The 18,565-nt window shown below is 37.0% G+C and overlaps 1 protein-coding gene across 8 annotated transcripts in view; it reads right to left on the bottom strand.

Annotated features, from left to right (window-relative positions):
- CDC14A (cell division cycle 14A) overlaps positions 1-18,565 on the bottom strand; it is a 127,600-nt gene that overhangs the window by 9,861 nt on the left and 99,174 nt on the right. For 4 of the 8 annotated variants that reach the window (XM_073356909.2, XM_073356910.2, XM_073356912.2 and 1 more), the window contains 5 exons: positions 14,632-14,791; positions 8,350-8,465; positions 6,574-6,621; positions 4,901-5,029; positions 3,870-4,200 (listed from right to left, as the gene is read on the bottom strand). In XM_073356909.2, coding sequence (XP_073213010.2) covers positions 3,870-4,200; positions 4,901-5,029; positions 6,574-6,621; positions 8,350-8,465; positions 14,632-14,791 — 784 coding nt within the window. Of the gene's footprint in view, positions 1-3,662; positions 4,201-4,900; positions 5,030-5,067; positions 5,886-6,573; positions 6,622-7,068; positions 7,143-8,349; positions 8,466-14,631; positions 14,792-18,565 lie in introns of those variants that run through there. The other 4 variants (XM_073356913.2, XM_073356911.2, XM_073356914.2 and 1 more) reach the window with 4 other exon arrangements.

Genomic DNA, 18,565 nt, shown 5'->3' with positions numbered 1-18,565 from the left:
AAGTGCAAAACAAACAAACATCCAAGGCAGAGCATTTCAGGATTAGTGGACTCATGACAGGGCCTTCAAAGCCCTGCATCCTTCCTTCTCAACTACTTCAACCCTAACTGCAGGCTGTCCCTTAAGCATAGTACTATATTTGAAGTTTAAATATTAAGACCTTGATGATTACCATTCATTGGGTAACAGATCATAGAACTTCCACCTGGATTGAATTGGCCTCGCTAGCACTGACCCCCCCACTTGGTAAGGCAACTCCCATCTTTTCATGTTTTGTAATATATATACACCGCTTACTGTATTTTTCACTCCATGCATCTGATGAAGTGGGTTTTAGCCCACGAAAGCTTATGCCCAAATAAATTTGTTAGTCTCTAAGATGCCACAAGGACTCCTTGTTATTTTTGCAGATCATAGAACAGTGCATCATCAACTTTCATGGTCAAGTTCCTTAAACAGTCATGCTGCCATGCTCTACAGACGCTGCAATCAATGAGTAGTTTTCAAAGGAAACCTCCAACTAAGTGCATTACAGTAACTCAGCCTAGAGGTCAAAGAGACTTGGATCACTGTGGTGTATCTATGGTCAGAAGACAGGCTGCCATTGCAGAATAGTTTGATAATGAAAAAAGCCACTTTTGACCACTACTAAAAATTGATCTTCCATGTTCAAATCCGGATAAAAGGACATCAGAATTCAAAGCAGATCAACTTGCCTACAGCATTCTTTCTAAATGGATAAGGCTATCACTAAATAAATGAAATCCTCTTGACATTTTCACCATTCCTCCAGGAATACTTCAGTGTTGAGCATCAAACAGCTATTTTATATCAACTCCGCAATCTTGAGCCAAACGGAAAAGAGATAGAACTGCAGAGATGGGGACAAAAGTGACCCAGTGGGACTTCATATAGAAAAGATCCTTGTGGATGTTGAGTAATTCCCCCATGACCAAATGAAACCTAACAGAATCACTCCTTTCAATTTTTTCAAATGGAAGTATGTATCTACCACAGTTGCTTGTACATTTTATTTACAACAACAATTGATGAATAAAAAAATTAATGGACTGTAGCCCATAACTAAGCTGCTAAAAATAAGAAAAATGGTCCCATCCAAATGTACTTCAGGGAAAAGCCAGAGTTACACAGTCTTTTACACTGTATCTGGGGCTCTGTCAGATTGAAGAGTATTGCAAGCTCTCCACTGAAAATGTCAGCATTTCAGCTCCAAGATTTTCAAATCTAGCAGATGTTGATACTAGTGTGTGAGCTGATCGCAACAATTACAGCTATGCATGGAAAGAGAGACATGCTAGGACCAAAATCACACAAGACTAAGATCAATATCAACACCTTGAAATACAGCTGGAAACAAACAGGAAGCCATTGGGGTCTTTGGCACACAGGCGAAATTGTTCAAAGCCAATCTGACTAAAATAAATCACTGCATTCTGCATCATCTGTAGCTTCCAAATGCCCTTCAGAGTTAAACCCACGTATAGCATGATGAATTTCTAAGATCATGAAGGAGTGTTATTGAGGCCAGGTCCACGAAGGGAAAACTGTCACAAACATTAAGGAACACTTCTAACCATCAAGATTATAAAGAAGAGGAAAAACATTCATATCATCCAAATGATGAGACTACTTAACGGTGAGAAGTTTACAGGAAACTGAGTCTTTAACACTTTAACTATTCTGATGATGAATATTGCTATTTTTAATATTTTAATTTGCTTCCAAGGTACCTGCCTGAAATGCTCAAATGCAGTCAGTCAGTGGAGCCTTCTGTCGTATAAGCCCTGATTCTCTCTACCTGCACTCCTATCCTCTTCCCTGTCTGTGAATTCAGCTGTATAACATATAGATATCTGGGAACATTCATCAAGGAGGATTAAAAAAAAAAAACCAAGAACATTCACGGCTCTCCATGAAGTTCAAGATCCTTATTTTGCTGCATGGCTTATTCCATTGTTTTAAAATGTCCATGCCTGCAAGAATGAATCCGAGCAAGTGGTGCTGTGTTACTAGATTATCCTGTCCTAAAAGCTGTACTCTAGACAATTATCCTGGCTAGTCATTAGACACCCTACATTTATATTTAATCTGAGAACAAGATCTAGGTACAGCCTCCTTTAAGAGGATCCTGTGTAAGGAAGTTACATTCATGGATGCCATGGAATTCAAAATGTCCCTAGTAGGGCTGTCAATTAATTGCAGTTAACTCAAGCGATTAACTCAAAACAAATTAACTCTATTAAAAAATTAATCGCGATTAATCCCAGTTTTAATTGCACTGTTAAACAATAATAGAATACCAATTGAAATTTATTATAAATATTTTTGGATGTTTTTCTACATTTTCAAATATATTGATTTCAATTACAACACAGAATACAAGTGTACAGTGCTCACTTTATTATTTTTTATTACAAATATTTGCACTGTAAAAAAGATAAAACAATTTCTTTAGTTTTCAATTCACCTCATACAAGTACTGTAGTGAAATCTCTATCATGGAAGTGCAATTTACAGAAGTAGATTTTTTTTTTGCTATATAACTGCACTTTAAAACAAAACAATGTAAAACTTTAGAGCCTACAAATCCACTCAGTCCTACTGCTTGTTCAGACTATACATTTTATTGAAGACTGATATTCTTTAGCATTTCAAGTAATTCTTGATTTATTTTTAATGCATTCTACTTAGAAACAGCAATTTTTTTTTCCCAAGGAGAAAGAACTGCAGAATATGATTGTAGTCATCACTGTTGTGTCTTGACTAAGTGGTTAAAACAGAAGTAATAACAGGAAACATTTTTGATATAAAAAGATGTGAACATCAAGTTTTAGAGAGACCAGGCCGTGATTCAGTAAGCCATCCCTACACATGCATGAAAGCACTTATGTGTTTAAGGCACAGGCGTAAGATATTAAAATTGTACTTCTTTAATACTTAATACGACTTCACATACTGAATGATTTATTCTGGAAGTTTTCATAGGGTCTTAAAGGGACACTTTTCAACTTAAAAAAATCACACTTCTGATTTCTCTTTTTTTGGTTTAAAACCTCCTATTTTTGCAAATTCCACAAATATTATAACTGAAAGATAAGAAATAATTTCTCTATTTTTTCCCTGTTTCTTTACTCTGTACATTTAACAATGTATAGTGAGTTCATTACTATATCAGTGTACCTCTGTGTGGGTTTTTTACACAGCAACAAGGGAGAAAAAGCATTTACCTTTCCTCCCACTCTCACCCCCTCCCCCTCAAAAGGAAAACACTGTTATAAAACCATGAAAAATAGAAGGTGGACTCTTCGGCCTGGCATACTGCCTTGAACCATCTAACTCAGTGTTTGAAAATGATGAGATTTCAACAGTGCCCATTTTAAAGAACTAAGTTGATTCATTTTACGCATATTTATTTTCAATTTAGGGTGGTATATACACAAAGCAGTTCCTCTAATTTTACTGTATAAAGACACCTATGATATCTAATGATCCAGGAAAATCCTATACTACATATAACTTTTAGTTTGAGAATTTCAATATAACACAAATGATTTGAAATGGAAAATCTAAATGAAAAAAACTCCAAGTCAGAAGCTGTAATCATGAAAGGTATTTTTATAAATTGTCTACTTTCATAACACTTTTCTCTGAGCCAAATTCTGGAGAAGCAAAAAGGAAGCAGTTGAAAGAACAATAGAAACAGACAAAGGTGCTATACGCATTCAGGAAATTTTAAAAGAGAAGGGATTAGATTGTTAAGAGTTTTCTTGTGACAGTTTTGGCTGAAGAAGCAAGGTAGATAAGCTTCTGTCATGTCCCTGAGAGAGCTTTTGTGGCTGTGAACTTACAGGAATTGAACGACTCAGGTATCGTGCTGGAGAAGCAGTTAACCCCATAAAGGAGGGCTGGTAGCTGCTGTTGTCGTCATCTGTCCCGGTGCTGTGAGAACTGGCAGGATTGTTGAGGTTGGTGCCATTATTGCTGCTTCTGTTGTACAGGTTGTTGTTCAGCTCATGGTAATTTCTGGTAGGCAGCTGCAAGCTGCCATTCAAATGACCGGAGATATGGTTTACAGAAAAACCTGTCCTAGAGGATGACGACATCATTTTGCTCTCTGTATCATCTGAAGCAGCATACAGGTTCCCTAGAGAATTGGCTAGCCTGGAGTTTACGGAAACGCTGAGTGGAAAACATGTGGGAAAAATACATGCAATGTATATACATGTGAAGATTTCACACACAAGACATTTAAAGACATTAGGGGAAAATGACAAGGACCATTCTGACACATATAAACAGTGGTAGCACACAGCTTCATTTTCTCTCTGAAATAATGAAAATCCAAGTTCTGTACAAATTGCACATCAAAAGTAGTAATATAAGACAAGATAATGCAAGACAAGATAAAGTAGCCAAAAAGCTATTTCATAAATATCCTGAGAGTAAAAAATAGGATGCCTTTAGTTCACTAAAGCACTTATTTGGGCTAACATAACATCTCATTTCATCTTAATGAATGAATATTCATTATGTCCAGACGTTATGTCAAAATTCATCAACCATCGTGAGTTTCATTTAACGTCCTACATTATTCAGAACAGCAGAAATATCTAAGCTGTCACCTAATGGTAACAAATGAAAAGTTCATAATAAGGGCATATGATCTTCCACTTAGCATTTTCTTGAGATGAACAGAATTTTATAGATATTAAAGTTTTGGGAGTGTTCCCACTAATTTATATTCCATCTCAGACATAAGTGACAAATGTATAAAGCAAGCACAATGGCCTCTTTCATAATTTGTCACGTGACTTTAGAGAAAGTAACCTAACCCTCCCTTAAGCCACCCAAAAAGCCACAGAAGGACAAGAAAAAGTACCTTTTTAAATTAGATCCTAAGGATGTAGGGCTTCTGCTTATTCTCTTTGCAGAGGGTGAAACAGCTGCGGCCACCTTGGAGGACTTTGACGGAGACATGGACACTTGTGTACTACTTGAACTATTCAATCTGAAAAAGTACAAAGCTTTAATGGGGAGCGAGATTATATTACTCAAACGTGAACTTCAGAAATAATAAATTGTTTTAAACATCTGAGCCAAGATTTTCAGAAGTGGGTGCCAAAAGTTAGGTTTCTAAATCCATATTTAGGCACTAAGTAGGTGGCCAGATTTTTCAAAAGTGTAAGCACTCAGCAGCTCCCATTCACATCAGTTTTGAAAAATCCCAATTAAAAAAAATAAAATAAAAATCTTGGCTCTGATTTGCTCCTATTTATGCATTTTTGCTAATAAACCCTGGGTATGTTTAAAGAACCAGAATAAAGATAATTTTAGATATTAAAAGATCACATCAGTTTGTTATTCACAGCCACTGAGTTTTCCCTCAATGTATCAAGTCACTTACTTGGTTAAAGGCTCCGTGAGCATGCTAAAATTTTTAAGTTGCAACTGCCAATTTTAGATAGAACGTCTGCTGCTGATAAAGCTCATTTTTGTTCCTAAATTCTGCTCTTCATTCTTGTGTTTTAGGGGTTGGTCCTGTGAGATGCTGAGCATCCTCTCTTCTAAATGATGTCAAAAAGTACTCCGCACCTATTCTTTTCTAGGATTGGGCATTTAATAACTAAGTAATATATGACTTAATAACAACAGAAATATGGTGCAGTAGGTTTCTCAGAAATATTTTTGGGCAAGTCCTAAAATCTAGTGACACCGTGATATCCTCTCACTCCCATAGCTGGCAGCTCAGTATGTTCAGCTCCTGGGGAGAGAAAGTGCTTTGTGTTCTTAAAAGGTTCCAACTGAAATAACATGGTAATAATGGTCTCGGGTGGGAGTTCCCCTAAGTCTGTGCCAAGGAGTCTCTGAGATAGACAAAAGTAAACAAGGGGAAATGGAGATCAGTGCTCTTAAAAATCATGTCTCTTAAAATCACATTGGGGACAACTGTAGCCAATATATTCTTTTGTTTACTAAATACTTTCCCCTAAATAGTACTCTTTATCTACCTTAGATACCAGGTGACAGGCACAATGGAAATAACCAACTGCTGGAAATAATGATTCAAATTTATCTTTTTATATGTAGTACCATTTCTAATATGGTTCTTAATATTAACACCACTTTTCATGCTAAATTGTATTATCTTTAATGTGGCACAAGGTTTGCAGAAATGTTTAATTCTGACCCAAGTCACAAGTGAAGTAGTGTCCTTCTAGTCTCTAAAGGACATTTTTCAGCTTCATAAAGTTACTATACATTTTACAGAACTGGCAGACTTTAATTAGGAAAGGCCCAGTTATAAGATTAAAAAAGTTTTATTCCACCATTACTAGAAGACTAGCTGTTCTAATTAACCAATTGTTGTCTGTCCCTTGAATGGCTGCTTAAAATAGATTTTAATATCATTAGCAGAAGTCAAACAAATTGCTATTAATCAAACTGATAAGACAAAGCACTAAAAGGTTAAGAGCAGAATAGCAGATATTTTTAAAAAATGAAATGTAAATGCACTAAACATTTTCTCACAAGTTTAACTAAGTAAATAGATACCTGAAAGGTTGTGATATTGATCTGGTGTGCAATTTCACATCTTCCAGCCTAAAGTAATTAAAGCAGCTTGTCACACAAAAAATTATGAAAGTATCGTTTCAATCTTTTAGTAAATATAAGAACAAAGACCCTGACTTGGGCAATGTTTTATTTATGTGCCGCATACATAAAGTAGAAAATGCTTCATATAAATTGTGAGATGCGTCATACAAATATATAATTTTTTAAATTGTACTCCTGTAACATTGTTTTTCAACTACAACCATCACACCTACAATCAGCTGCCATCTCCTGTCATACAGTAGCAGCTTCATACGTGCATACTAAAATTCTGTTATAAAAAGCCAACTATCTAGGTATTTATGTGGTCCTCCTCCTCATAGTATATGAACTGAAGGATAGAAATAAAACTTCTATTCCTTCTTCACCTTTAAAGGTAGCTTGAAAATAGGTTAGAAGACTAAGTCTCTGGTCAGCTTACTGTGGAAAAGTTACCTGAAAAATGAAGTTTGCATTTACTTCTGAATGTGGGGAGTACTATTCATGATGTCTTCAGCTTTAAAAGCCTTCTATTTGAACGGCACAATATATTTAAATACAGACTTCAGCATCACATTTTTTACATAGACAATGTTTTACAATTATATCTAAAAAGAAGAAATTTTTGAGCAGAAGGGGGAAAATATAAAAGGAAATCAGAAGTATGAAAAAGGAACCCAAATATTAAATATTCTTTTCATGTGCAGTTACTAAGCAATAGCAAAGCATTTTGACTTGAACTGCTGTAATTAAGATTACATATGAAATGGCATTTCGTTTAACTGTTATCCTTAAAAACTTTCATATAGTTATTGCTTTACAAGATGGAACTTGAAACTCATGAGAAATACAGATAAATAATTTAAAATTGGAACCAAATATATTGTTAATTATTTTCATAGGAATGTAAACTTTTATATGGTGAATAAATATACATTTATAACATGACAACAATTGATACTTTAGATTTTGAGTTGCATTTTTCAAATTTTTATTTGGTGCCTGATGATACAGGGTTATTTTAGTAAATAGCAGCAAAGAAAAAAAAATACAGACATGGAAAGGAATAGAACAATATATATGTCCATATTATATTCAGTTCTGTCTTAGAATACTTCTAGCATAACTAATTAAGGCTCAGACATAATAAAAATCTCTTTACCGCTGCAGTGGCAGAGAGAATAATTCTCTCCTTTGGAATGCAAGTTTTTGAAGGGTGGTGTGAACAAACTTGATGAAGATCTAAGTCTGAAGAACCTTTGAAGAAGAGAGCTTAAGATTGTGCAAACTATTTCTGGTGGAAAGCAGTGAACTTTAAACTAACAACAAACCTGTATAAATTTAACGTTTATAGCAGGTAGAAAGTGGTGTGGTAGTAGGTGGACTAAGCACAGGACTAGGAGCTAGAAATTTGAGTTCTAATTATTAGTATTTGTTTGTTGTTTTGTGTATTACCATAGCACCTAGGGTCCCCTAATACCAGCTCTAAGACTAACCACTTCTGTAGTCTTAGGCGAGTCATTTAACCTCTCAGTTCCTGATTCCCCATTTGAGCGCCTACCTAACTCATTGAAAAGTTGGCAGTATTAATGTTTGTAAAGAGATCTAAAAATGAAAAGGTCTACATACCATAATTTGTAAGTGTCAGAATTATAAAACAAACACACGAGCATATGCTTGCCATAAAGAATTAGTACACACTGAATTTAATAATGCAAAAAGTGGGAAGAGGATTACCTAAGAGCTCCAGTTGTAGCAGATCGCGGCTGTCTCTGACTTTTTAAGGCACGAAGTTTGTCGCCCTGTGTCATGCCGTTCTTAGATTCCAACTCTGCATTGTCTTCAAAGTCATTCTAAAACAAAGGAAGATGCACTCTAATAAAAATACAAAATCCTTAGAACAATGATCTAATTTCAGTGCCTCAAAGATTACTTCTGCTTTGCAGAGACCACAATTTAAGGGTCAGACAGTGCAATTATAAACCAACTAGGGAAATACTACCTAGACTGAGCTACTATAAGGTGGGTGCATAACTGGTTGGAAAATCATTCTTAGAGAGAGTAATTATCAGTGGTTCAGAGTCAAGCTGCAAGGGCCCATCGAGTGGGGTGCTGCAGTTATCAGTTCTGGATCCAAGTTCTCTTCAATATCTTCATAAATGATTTAGATAATGGCACGGAGAGTACATTTATAAAGTTTGTAGATGATACCAAGATGGGAGGGGTTGCAAGTGCTTTGGAGGATAGAATTAAAATTAAAAATTATCTGGACAAACTGGAGAAACGGCGTGAAATAAACAGGATGAAATTCAATAAGGACAAATGCAAAGTACTCCACTTAGTAAGGAACAATCAGTTGCACACAATACAAATGGGAAACAACTGCCTAGGAAGGAGTACTGCAAAAAGGGATGTGGGGGTCCGAGTGGATCACAAGTTAAATATGAGTCAACAGTGTAACATCATTACAAAAAAAGCAATCATTCTGGGATGTATTAGCAAGAGTGTTATAAGCAAGACAAGAAGTAATTCTTCCGCTCTACTCTGTGCTGGTTAGACCTCAACTGGAGTATTGTGTCCAGTTCTGGGTGACACATTTCAAGAAAGATGTGGATAAACTGGAGAAAATCCAGAGAAGAGCAATACAAATGATTAAAGGTCTAGAAAACATGACCTATAAGGGAAGACTGAAAAAATTGGGTTTGTTTAGTCTGGAGAAGAGAAGACTGGAAGGGGACATGGTAACAGTTTTCAAGTACATAAAAGGATATTACAAGGAGGAGAGAGAAAAATTGTTCTCCTTGGGATAGGACAAGAAACAATGGGCTTAAATTGCAGCAAAGGTGGTTTACGTTGGACATTAGGAAAAACTTCCTGTCAGAGTGGTTAAGCACTGGAATAAATTCACTTAATATAGGCACACCGCTACTGACTTCAATGGGGCAGTATGTAAGCATGCAGCCACATGGATGTATTTACAGGATCTAGTCTTAATTATGTACCGAGTCGGAGACAAGTGACATAAAACACTGGAAATAAAATAGGAAATATTTTGTAACCGATATTTCAGTTGTTATGGAACCCAGGAATCCTAATTCAGACCTCTACTGTCAGGCTAACAAAAGCTTCTTCTTATTCTTACTTATTCTCCTTATTCTTACACTTTGACTTAGATCAAGAGCAGAGCCTTCAGATTAACACCAAATAAAAGAAATGGATAAATTCTTGTGCTGTGGATTGTGAGGCAAGCGTCTGAAAAGATTAATTTCTCCAGCAAGGAAGTGAGGAAAAAGAAACTTTCAAGATCTTTAGGGCAGTGGTTCCCAAACTTGTTCTGCCGCTTGTGCAGGGAAAGCCCCTGGTGGGCCGGGCTGGTTAGTTTACCTGCCACGTCCGCAGGTTTGGCTGATCCCACGGTTCGCTGCTCCAGGCCAATGGGAGCTGCTGGAAGCAGCAGCCAGTACGTCCCTCGGCCCACACCGCTTCCAGCAGCTCCCATTGGCCTGGAGCAGTGAACTGCGGCCACTGGGAGTCGCAATGGCCGAACCTGCGGACACAGCAGGTAAACAAACCAGCCCAGCCCGCCAGGGGCTTTCCCTGCACAAGCGGAGGAACAAGTTTGGGAACGACTGCTTTCGAACAATGCAGTTTTGGAAGAATTCTGCTCTGCTATTAAAAACCAATATCAAGAAAAACACAAGAATAAAAAAGGGAATAGTATTCTAATTTAGGAATGTATCCCCACTGTTTATCAGCAGGATTAAAAAAGCCTTTTGAACTCCGAGCACTTTAAAATATTCATTGCCTCAGAAAAATTCAACTAAGACACGTGTTTCTCAAAAGTCTTCTACAGGTCATTAAGACAAAATGAATATTCAAGTGAATGCCAAAACATGTTATACAACAAAATAGAGCACATTTCTGAAATATCTTAGTATTGGGTCATTTACCAATAAAAAAAGTGTTAAGAAAGCACTTAACAGCTTTAAATGTACAATAGTGAACTTCATAGCATTATATATATATATAAAGAATCAAAGGACTTCAGTGGGAGCAGGATCAGATCCATACTGAGGAATCTAAGAAGCTACAGATTATCTTCCACTGAACTTTGAATGAATAAATAAATAAATAATAAATAAATATAAAAATAAAAGAAAATAAAAAAAATAATAAAAAATAGTACAAGTTAGGGTATTTCAGACGCAAGATCCTCTATATAGCTTGGGTTATGTATTTCCCACAAAATAAAAAGTATGATACCAAAAAACTTTTGGTAAATAGCATAATAGGAAAAGCAAGAGAAGTAAAGATTCAAGTGCCTTAACCTACAATTTTAATAGGAAAAAAAATGTAGAAATTTTACACTATAATAATTAGGAGACATTAAACTAAACAAGAGAAGAAAAAGTGTGGATGGTTCCAAGTTCCCAGAGAGTTTGCTCTTTTCTAAAGTTGTGGCAGATATAATCAATAATTATTATTTTCATAAGAACTTGGTAACAAACAGCATGTGAACAGCTTCACCACAGATTAATGCCACCTCTCACTGTTCTCCGATACAAGCTCTGAATACAGCTGTCATGAAGAATACCAGACCTACCATGGGATCTTGCATTTAAATTGGACTGACTACATTATGCTGAATGGCTACTTAGACACAGTTTATATTTTTAACTGTCCTTAGCCAGATAAGATTAAAATTGCTTCAAAAGCCATGCATTTAACATTGCAAGAATTCTTAGAAATATTTATGGGTGGGGAAAATCTAAATTACCCGATTTTAAACTTCAGTAATTTAAACTCCTTAAAAATACAGTAAAAAAGCAACTTAATTATGTACTGTCATAACCAAGTATTTATAGAAAGCCTAAACCAATTTACATTACAGAAAGAACAAACAGCATCCTAAAAATACATTCTCTTTATTGTTTAAAAATAACTTTTACAACTCAAAAATATCCAAATAGATTTTTTTTCAAATTTAATACAGAAGTTAAAACAATTCCTTCCACCCAAAACACCACCTACATAACTTGATTCAGAATTTTATTTTGTTTTACATCAAAATTAAAAATCTCAAAAAAAAAAAAAAAAGGCTGAAAATGGAACACTGTAAAACAGAAATCTGGCTAAGCAAAGCACGAATCGATACTCCTTTTATAATTATTTCAATAAAGAAATATTTACAGAAAGGAAATACTGAAGAACGTTAACTATTCCGTGAATAATGCAGGTGATAGGGTTAATGCTTTGGTGTCTAAGATCCCAATCCACCTGATTTCTAACCAAGTCTGGGCTCTAAGCCTGTCCCACAAGCTCCAGCTGCCATAGATGACTGGGGTCATTCATTGGTTACTACCTGCAAGGACTGGGAAGAAAAAACGGAGGTATTTGTTTCTGCCCATTTGCTGGCTGGTAGGCATTTTTGCTTGGTTTTAACGCCACCCCCTCCCATCTTATATGACATGGTATACCTCTTATGATGCTGAGGGCTATGCTGATCATCAAATATTATTTGAGGTCTGGAAGGGATGTTTCCCACATAGCAAAAATTGGCAAATGGCTATGGAGACCATTTCATCTTCCATCCAACATCCCAGAGTCTGGTTTACATTACACTTGTTGCAATTCCGGTGGATTCTAGTATGGTGACGGGGTTAAAAAAAGGACCCGATGCAAGGTCCCAGTAACCCAACAGGCTACTTGGGTACAGGCCTCAAGCATCACATTGCACAAGGTGGTATGCCTCCATGTCTCATGCAGCCTGGGGCTCCCCATCTCTCATCTTTCCGACCTCCAGTATGTATGAGGGAAATGGGCTGGGATTCTGGCTTCATGCCAGGGTCTCTGGGCAGGCCTGAAGGTATAAAGGGGGCACTGCCATAATCTCCATCTTCAGGTTTGTAAAACCCAGAGTCACTGGTGCCCAGTTCAATTTCACTCTGGAACAGCTCAGGTGGGTATTTTGAGGAGTGCTTTCTCATTGATTAATAGATTAATAAAGCTGTGGCCTCTGCATGTAACCATACTCTGGCACGTGTCTCATTGCTTTCATGTCTGCATCAATTAGGCTGAGCTAGTAAAGAAACTGGCAAAGATTTTTTCTGAAAAAACTTGTGAACAATATCTGTTAAAAGTGAATGTCTACAACAACTGCAAACAAAATCTGAGACAATCCTAAGCCATTTCCATTTCTAGGTTTGTATTCTTTAACCAGATGAAGTCACAACCATCAGAAACAAAGTGCTGGAGGTCAACAAAGATGAAAAATTGTGATGGTATTTTAACAATTTTTTCATTTTAATGATATGATTATTTCTTAGCATATGAACTCTGTAACAAGACTCCAATACACAAATAGTCAGAGAGTTTAAAGTATACACTTGCCAACATGGTTGATCAAAGGCCTTTGTGAACAAGTAGGTCCTGAACCGACTCCCAAAAGGACAGCAAGCACTGGCCCTTGGGAACTAATAGAGGGAATGAATTCCTCCAGCAAAAAAAGCCCTCAATTAAGAATGGTATGACAACTACATGCTCAGTTCCAGTTAGTAGACTACATCATCAACCCAGTTGATCCTAAAAGCCGCAGCAGAAAACAAGAAATGCACTCTCCCAGAAAACTAGACAGTTAGGATCTTCACAGATCCTAAGCAATGAACTATATGACAACTGGACACAAATAGTTGCCAGAATAGAATACAGAATATATCACTGTTGTATACTCAGAGTGACCCATTCTCAACAGACAAAAAGGAGTTCAGGAGAGCTGACAGTTTCTGAAAGAGACAATATTAAAGGTGTAACAGCAAACTATCCCGATACAAAGGAAAGACAGGAAGGTCAGGAGCAATGTAATGACCTGAAAAATTAAGAAGGAATCCTACAAAAAGTGGAAATGGATAAATTGCTAAGGAGTACAAAAGAATTGCACAAGCACGTAGGGACAAAATCAGAAAGCCTGAGGCAAAAAATGCTTTAAACCTAGTAAGGGACATAAAAGGCAAGGAAAAGAGGCTCTATAAATACACTAGGAGCAAGAGAAATATGAGGGAAAGTGTAGGTCTTCTGCTTAGCTGGAAGGAGAGCTAATAACTGATGACACCCAGAAGACTGAGATGTTTAATGCCTATTTTGCTATACTAAGGACAGCTGACCAAAGAGGAAATGTCTCCGCACCTCTATGTACTTTTTGTGATTCTCATCACAGAGGAGATTCACTTACACTCCTTGCTAAGTACTTGAAAATTAGCCAGTGTAGATGAGAACTGCAGCTACCCAAGAGATTGGGAGAGGCAATGAAGTGCTACCTTGCAGCAAAAAGCACTATTGGGACAGCCTAGGTGATAGGATAAATCCAGAATTATACTGAAACTGGAACTGGTTTCAGTAGAACTGACTGAAAAACCAGGATGACTGAATCAATGGAGTTGCCAAAGAGTCACACAAGGCATGCCATCTTCCATTTCAGTGGGTAGTGGCCAGGGTTTGGTTTTTTGTTTAGCTGCTTCTCTTTCCTCAAAATACTAAATATCAGGTGGCTGCCATATTCTTTCAGCCAACATAATTTACCAATAATAGCTATTCTCATCCTGTCCGATCAAGATGCTAATCTTGAATTTACATTTTGAAATAGATAACAGATAAGCTTTAAGTTTCACTTTTGTGTTGTTTATCATAAATATTCATGTTGCCCAAACATTTTTTCCTTAGAATTTACATTCATTTTGAATTCTATTTTTTCCATCACTGATGGCTGTTTTATCATTTTGGTTGTTTTCTGCTCTTCTTTTTCATTATTATGAGTATACACTGAGACATTCTTCATTCTTTTTATTTTTCCTGTCTTCATTTAATATGTATAAATTTAAAAAGATCTATTTTCTTCTTGTATTCACATGTGATTTTTATAACAGGCACTATATTATGGAAAGAAGCACTAAAATTGGGTACAGTTCATTATTAAAAGTTATGAGCTCTCCCCGCTGGTGTATGGTTCTTCCAGTGAATGCTTACCTCCCGACATGGATCCAAGTTTTGTACTTTACTAAAACTCCCACTGACTGAAAGGTCATCCAAGCTAGAAAGAATTTTATTCACAGTTCCATCATCAGCTGATCGTTGTTTTTGTTTGGATCGGCAGAAGTCTCCTTGGATCCACAATACCGCTTGCTTCCTGTTTAATATTAAACCAAAACCAATTAGTATCAACCACAAATTTTTATGCAGACAAAACTGGAGAGAGAAACATGCCAAACCATCAACTGAGAATATTTTGTCTTTTATATCGCCTCATAAATACATTGTATAATAAATGTATACATCTCTTCTTCAGTGGTAAATTTAAAAACAGTCGTAGATCAGATATGAATCCCTGTATGGTTTTGTGCATCAGATATATATTTTCCAGCTGTCCCTTGCTCTAAAATACTTTAGGATTTTGTTTAAAAGAAGCTTATCTGAATCAGAAAAAACAAACATACTGCAGAACTCAGTCATTTTGGAACAATATGTTAAAGCCCCACACACAATGCATGACAACGGGGTGTTGTATGTTGTATTACTGGCATGAGTTTGGGAGGTGTGGATTAATCATAAGTAGCAAAACCACGGCTGAGTTATGCAGGAGATTGGGGGAAGTATAGAAGTACGGTAAAGAGAACCAAGACAAGAATATCAGCTGCAGGAATGGAAGGAATGGGCAGATGATTTTTAGGTGCATGGGAAAAGGGGGAAAAACAAAAAGTAGTATTTATCCACTGTGCCACCCATTTATGGGATGGGTGAGCTTGCAAACTGGAGATAGATTAAACTGGAAGTTCTTTAGGACAAAAACTGTTTTTGCTGTGTGTATGCACAAATGCTGTCACAGACACTACTGTGTTTCATATTAGTAATAATAATGGAGAGTAGAGAGGAAAGAAAGAATTTTTAGTAACACATTTCTGTTAGGAACATCTCTCCTCATTCATAACAAATGGGTAATGCCTCTTGCCTGTGGAATTTGCAGGTAGTCCAACAAGGTGCAAAGACTAAGCCCGATGGTTCAACTCAGGCTAACAGAAGAGTTTTTCCAAAGCTATAGAAACACTCCAGGATCTGAATATTAGCATTAAGACAACAACTTGAAATTATATTAACAGGCAATTACATTTTTAAGTCTCCCTTTAGAGAAAATATTCACTTTGTTACAAATTGTGTTGTAGTCATTTACCAGATTTCCAAGGTGGTTGAATGAAGATGGAATCTATTATCAAAGAAAATGATCAGGTAAGAAATTTCTCATACTGCTGTATAGGTTCTTTCCTCATTCAGAAGAAATGGGAAGTAGTGAACAATGATTCACAGAAGTATGGAGGGCAGGTGGGGAGTAGATAAGCAGAGTGTTATTCATTATAGTAGAATAAGCAAAAATTAAACTGTGCCTCCCAATATAAAGCAAAAGCTCTGTAATTTAAGGAACTATTTGGGAACACAGTAGCAACTTCCTACCAAAGGATGCCCTCTGCAGAGGAATGGAAACTTTTGACTTTCTTCCTCAGGTAAGACACTTTCTTCCCATAAGAATGCTTGAGAGGTATCTTTACAACTCCAGGAATGCCTATTTGTGCCAAAGAAGTGCTGAGGACTGGAACAAAGTCATAGGAGAACTACTTCCCAGGAATTGTGGTAAGAGGAACCTACGTTGGGCAGAAAGGTTTCTGGAGCTATAAGAATAATCTTTTATTTATGACAAAAGGAGTGTGGGTTCTTGTGATTGCAACTAGAAAAACCACCCACAGGCTTGTCTAATCTGTTCTTGTTTAATCTCAACATCAGTTGGAGAGGGTAATATACCTGAATAAAGAATGCAGGTAGGGTTGTTACCTACTTTTCTCTAGTGAGACCTACTATCCTGGGGAAACTCCAGTGTCTCTGCTGTGGTAAACTTTGTGATTATTAAATCTGTGTAACAAACATCTACAGGCTGGTTCCAGTTGTTCTGGGCAGTGTAAAAATATAACAGAGACCATCCCTGCCCCAAAGAAATGGTTTGTTCTCATACCAGAAACTGAATTGGACAAGACCAATGCCTATTCCTAATTGAGTTCTGTCTTGAGCCCAAAATGTATCAATGAGGTTAATGGAGAACTCCTGAACTACACTTTTCCTTCAACACCAGGCTGTTAACTGTGAGTGGTCCAGGTCTGGACAAAGAAGACATCCTTGCTTTAAGAGGTCTGGTCTTTTGTTGCTTCTTTGGCTATCTAGCAAGTCGTGATCTAGGAGGATGAAACTTCATCTCTATGTTTAAAGACAGCAGATTCTTCTCTGCCTTGGGCATTATTTCCATTACCTCAGAAAAGGTCTGACCTCTGGTTATTCATCGATTTCGGAACGGGTTCAGGCTTCAGGGCGCAAGCTAATCTCTAACCTACAGGAGGGTAGACAAAACTTCCCCTTTAGGAAATTTATCCCATAAAACCCACTACAGGGTTTGATGCACCTTCTTCTGAAGCTGCTGCTACTCTGGCTACTGTGAAACAGAACACTGGACTCAATGGACCACAGTGGTCAATCTTGTATGGGTATTCTTATATTTTTTGATCAGACATGCAATTGATAGAGCTGAAGCAAAAGGATGCGGTAGCCTGAGATTTTGGAAATTTGTACAGCAGAGAGTCAGAGCTAGAGAGAGCTGGATGCTTTTTTCTAAGTGAGGGATCATAACCCCAGGACCATCTAATCTTCCACGTACACTCCTCACTTTGTGTGGCTTGCTTTCACAATGAGCATGCAAAGATACAGAGTGAAAACTGGGTTGGCTTTCAGCATATTGTCTGTATTTACCTGCCTAAAAGGGGACATTCAGATATGTGCCATGAATGATGCTTATTTTTGTACTGCATACAACAAGTGGGTCCATGCTCTCAGAAAGACTTTTTGGAGGAACATTCTGTGAAGTCCTGCTCAGGGAATGATATCAATGCATAGTGCCAACAATCCTAGCTGCTAGAGATAACTGGTAAGGATGACCACTGTCAGGAAGTGACTGATGCAATGAAGTTGTAGATTTTTGCAAATCTTTACAATGGTGGTAAAATTATTCCTTGTAGCTATTGATTTTGGAGCCACCGTTCTTGCCATACATGACTTCAAAACTCAGAAAAAAAAATACCAAAAAAGAATAGTCTGCATGCTGTTACAAAAGATCTGACCAGAATGTGAACTTGAAAACTTTCACACTGAAAGCAAGGATCTTACCCTGAAACAAACAAACCACTTCCTTGCCACCAAAGAGATGTTCCTTACTAAGTATAGGGAATATTTTTGGTCTGAATGCCTACAATTTAGGTTTTGAAATTTCTATGCAGTCTTCCTCACCCTTACGGTTTATGGGATTTTTTGGATGGAAATCCTCTGAGGTTGTGACATCTTTTCATTGGTGTGGCTACTGCTCTGCCAATGTTAGGCTCCTAAAACTTACGGAATTTCTATTTTTTTGTAATACAACATTTTGGCTAAAACCAAATGTTAAACTAAAAGCCCCCATTTGGACATTACGATGTCCTCAAAAGATGGTACATGTGGAAAACCCTCTACAGAATTATGATTGAAGGGGAAAATAGATATTTTATTATAATTAATATTGATGAACTCCTTGCGAGCTAGTGGTTTCCTGTCCTGTGATAGTAATGCAGGGTTTTTTTTTGGGACAAATAGCTTGATTGTGAGAATAATCTGTTAGAAAGACCAAGGAGCCTGAAAGGACACTGTTTGCTTCCCCAGGGTGGCCAGCAGATATCTGAGTACTTCAGAAGAAACCTAGTACCAGTCAAGGCTTTACTCAGAAAATCAGGAGCCAGTTTGAACATGGGAAGGGATTTTTCTCTTACGTCCCTGTAATTCTAGGATGATGTAGCTGCATATGGAATGTACTTCTGCTGTAAGTACAGACTACCTAAAGTGC

Source organism: Lepidochelys kempii, chromosome 8, assembly GCF_965140285.1.
Source record: "Lepidochelys kempii isolate rLepKem1 chromosome 8, rLepKem1.hap1, whole genome shotgun sequence".
NCBI classification, from domain to species: Eukaryota; Metazoa; Chordata; order Testudines; family Cheloniidae; genus Lepidochelys; species Lepidochelys kempii.
The sequence above is the reverse complement of the archived record's forward strand: the minus strand, read 5'-3'. Positions and strand labels throughout refer to the sequence as shown.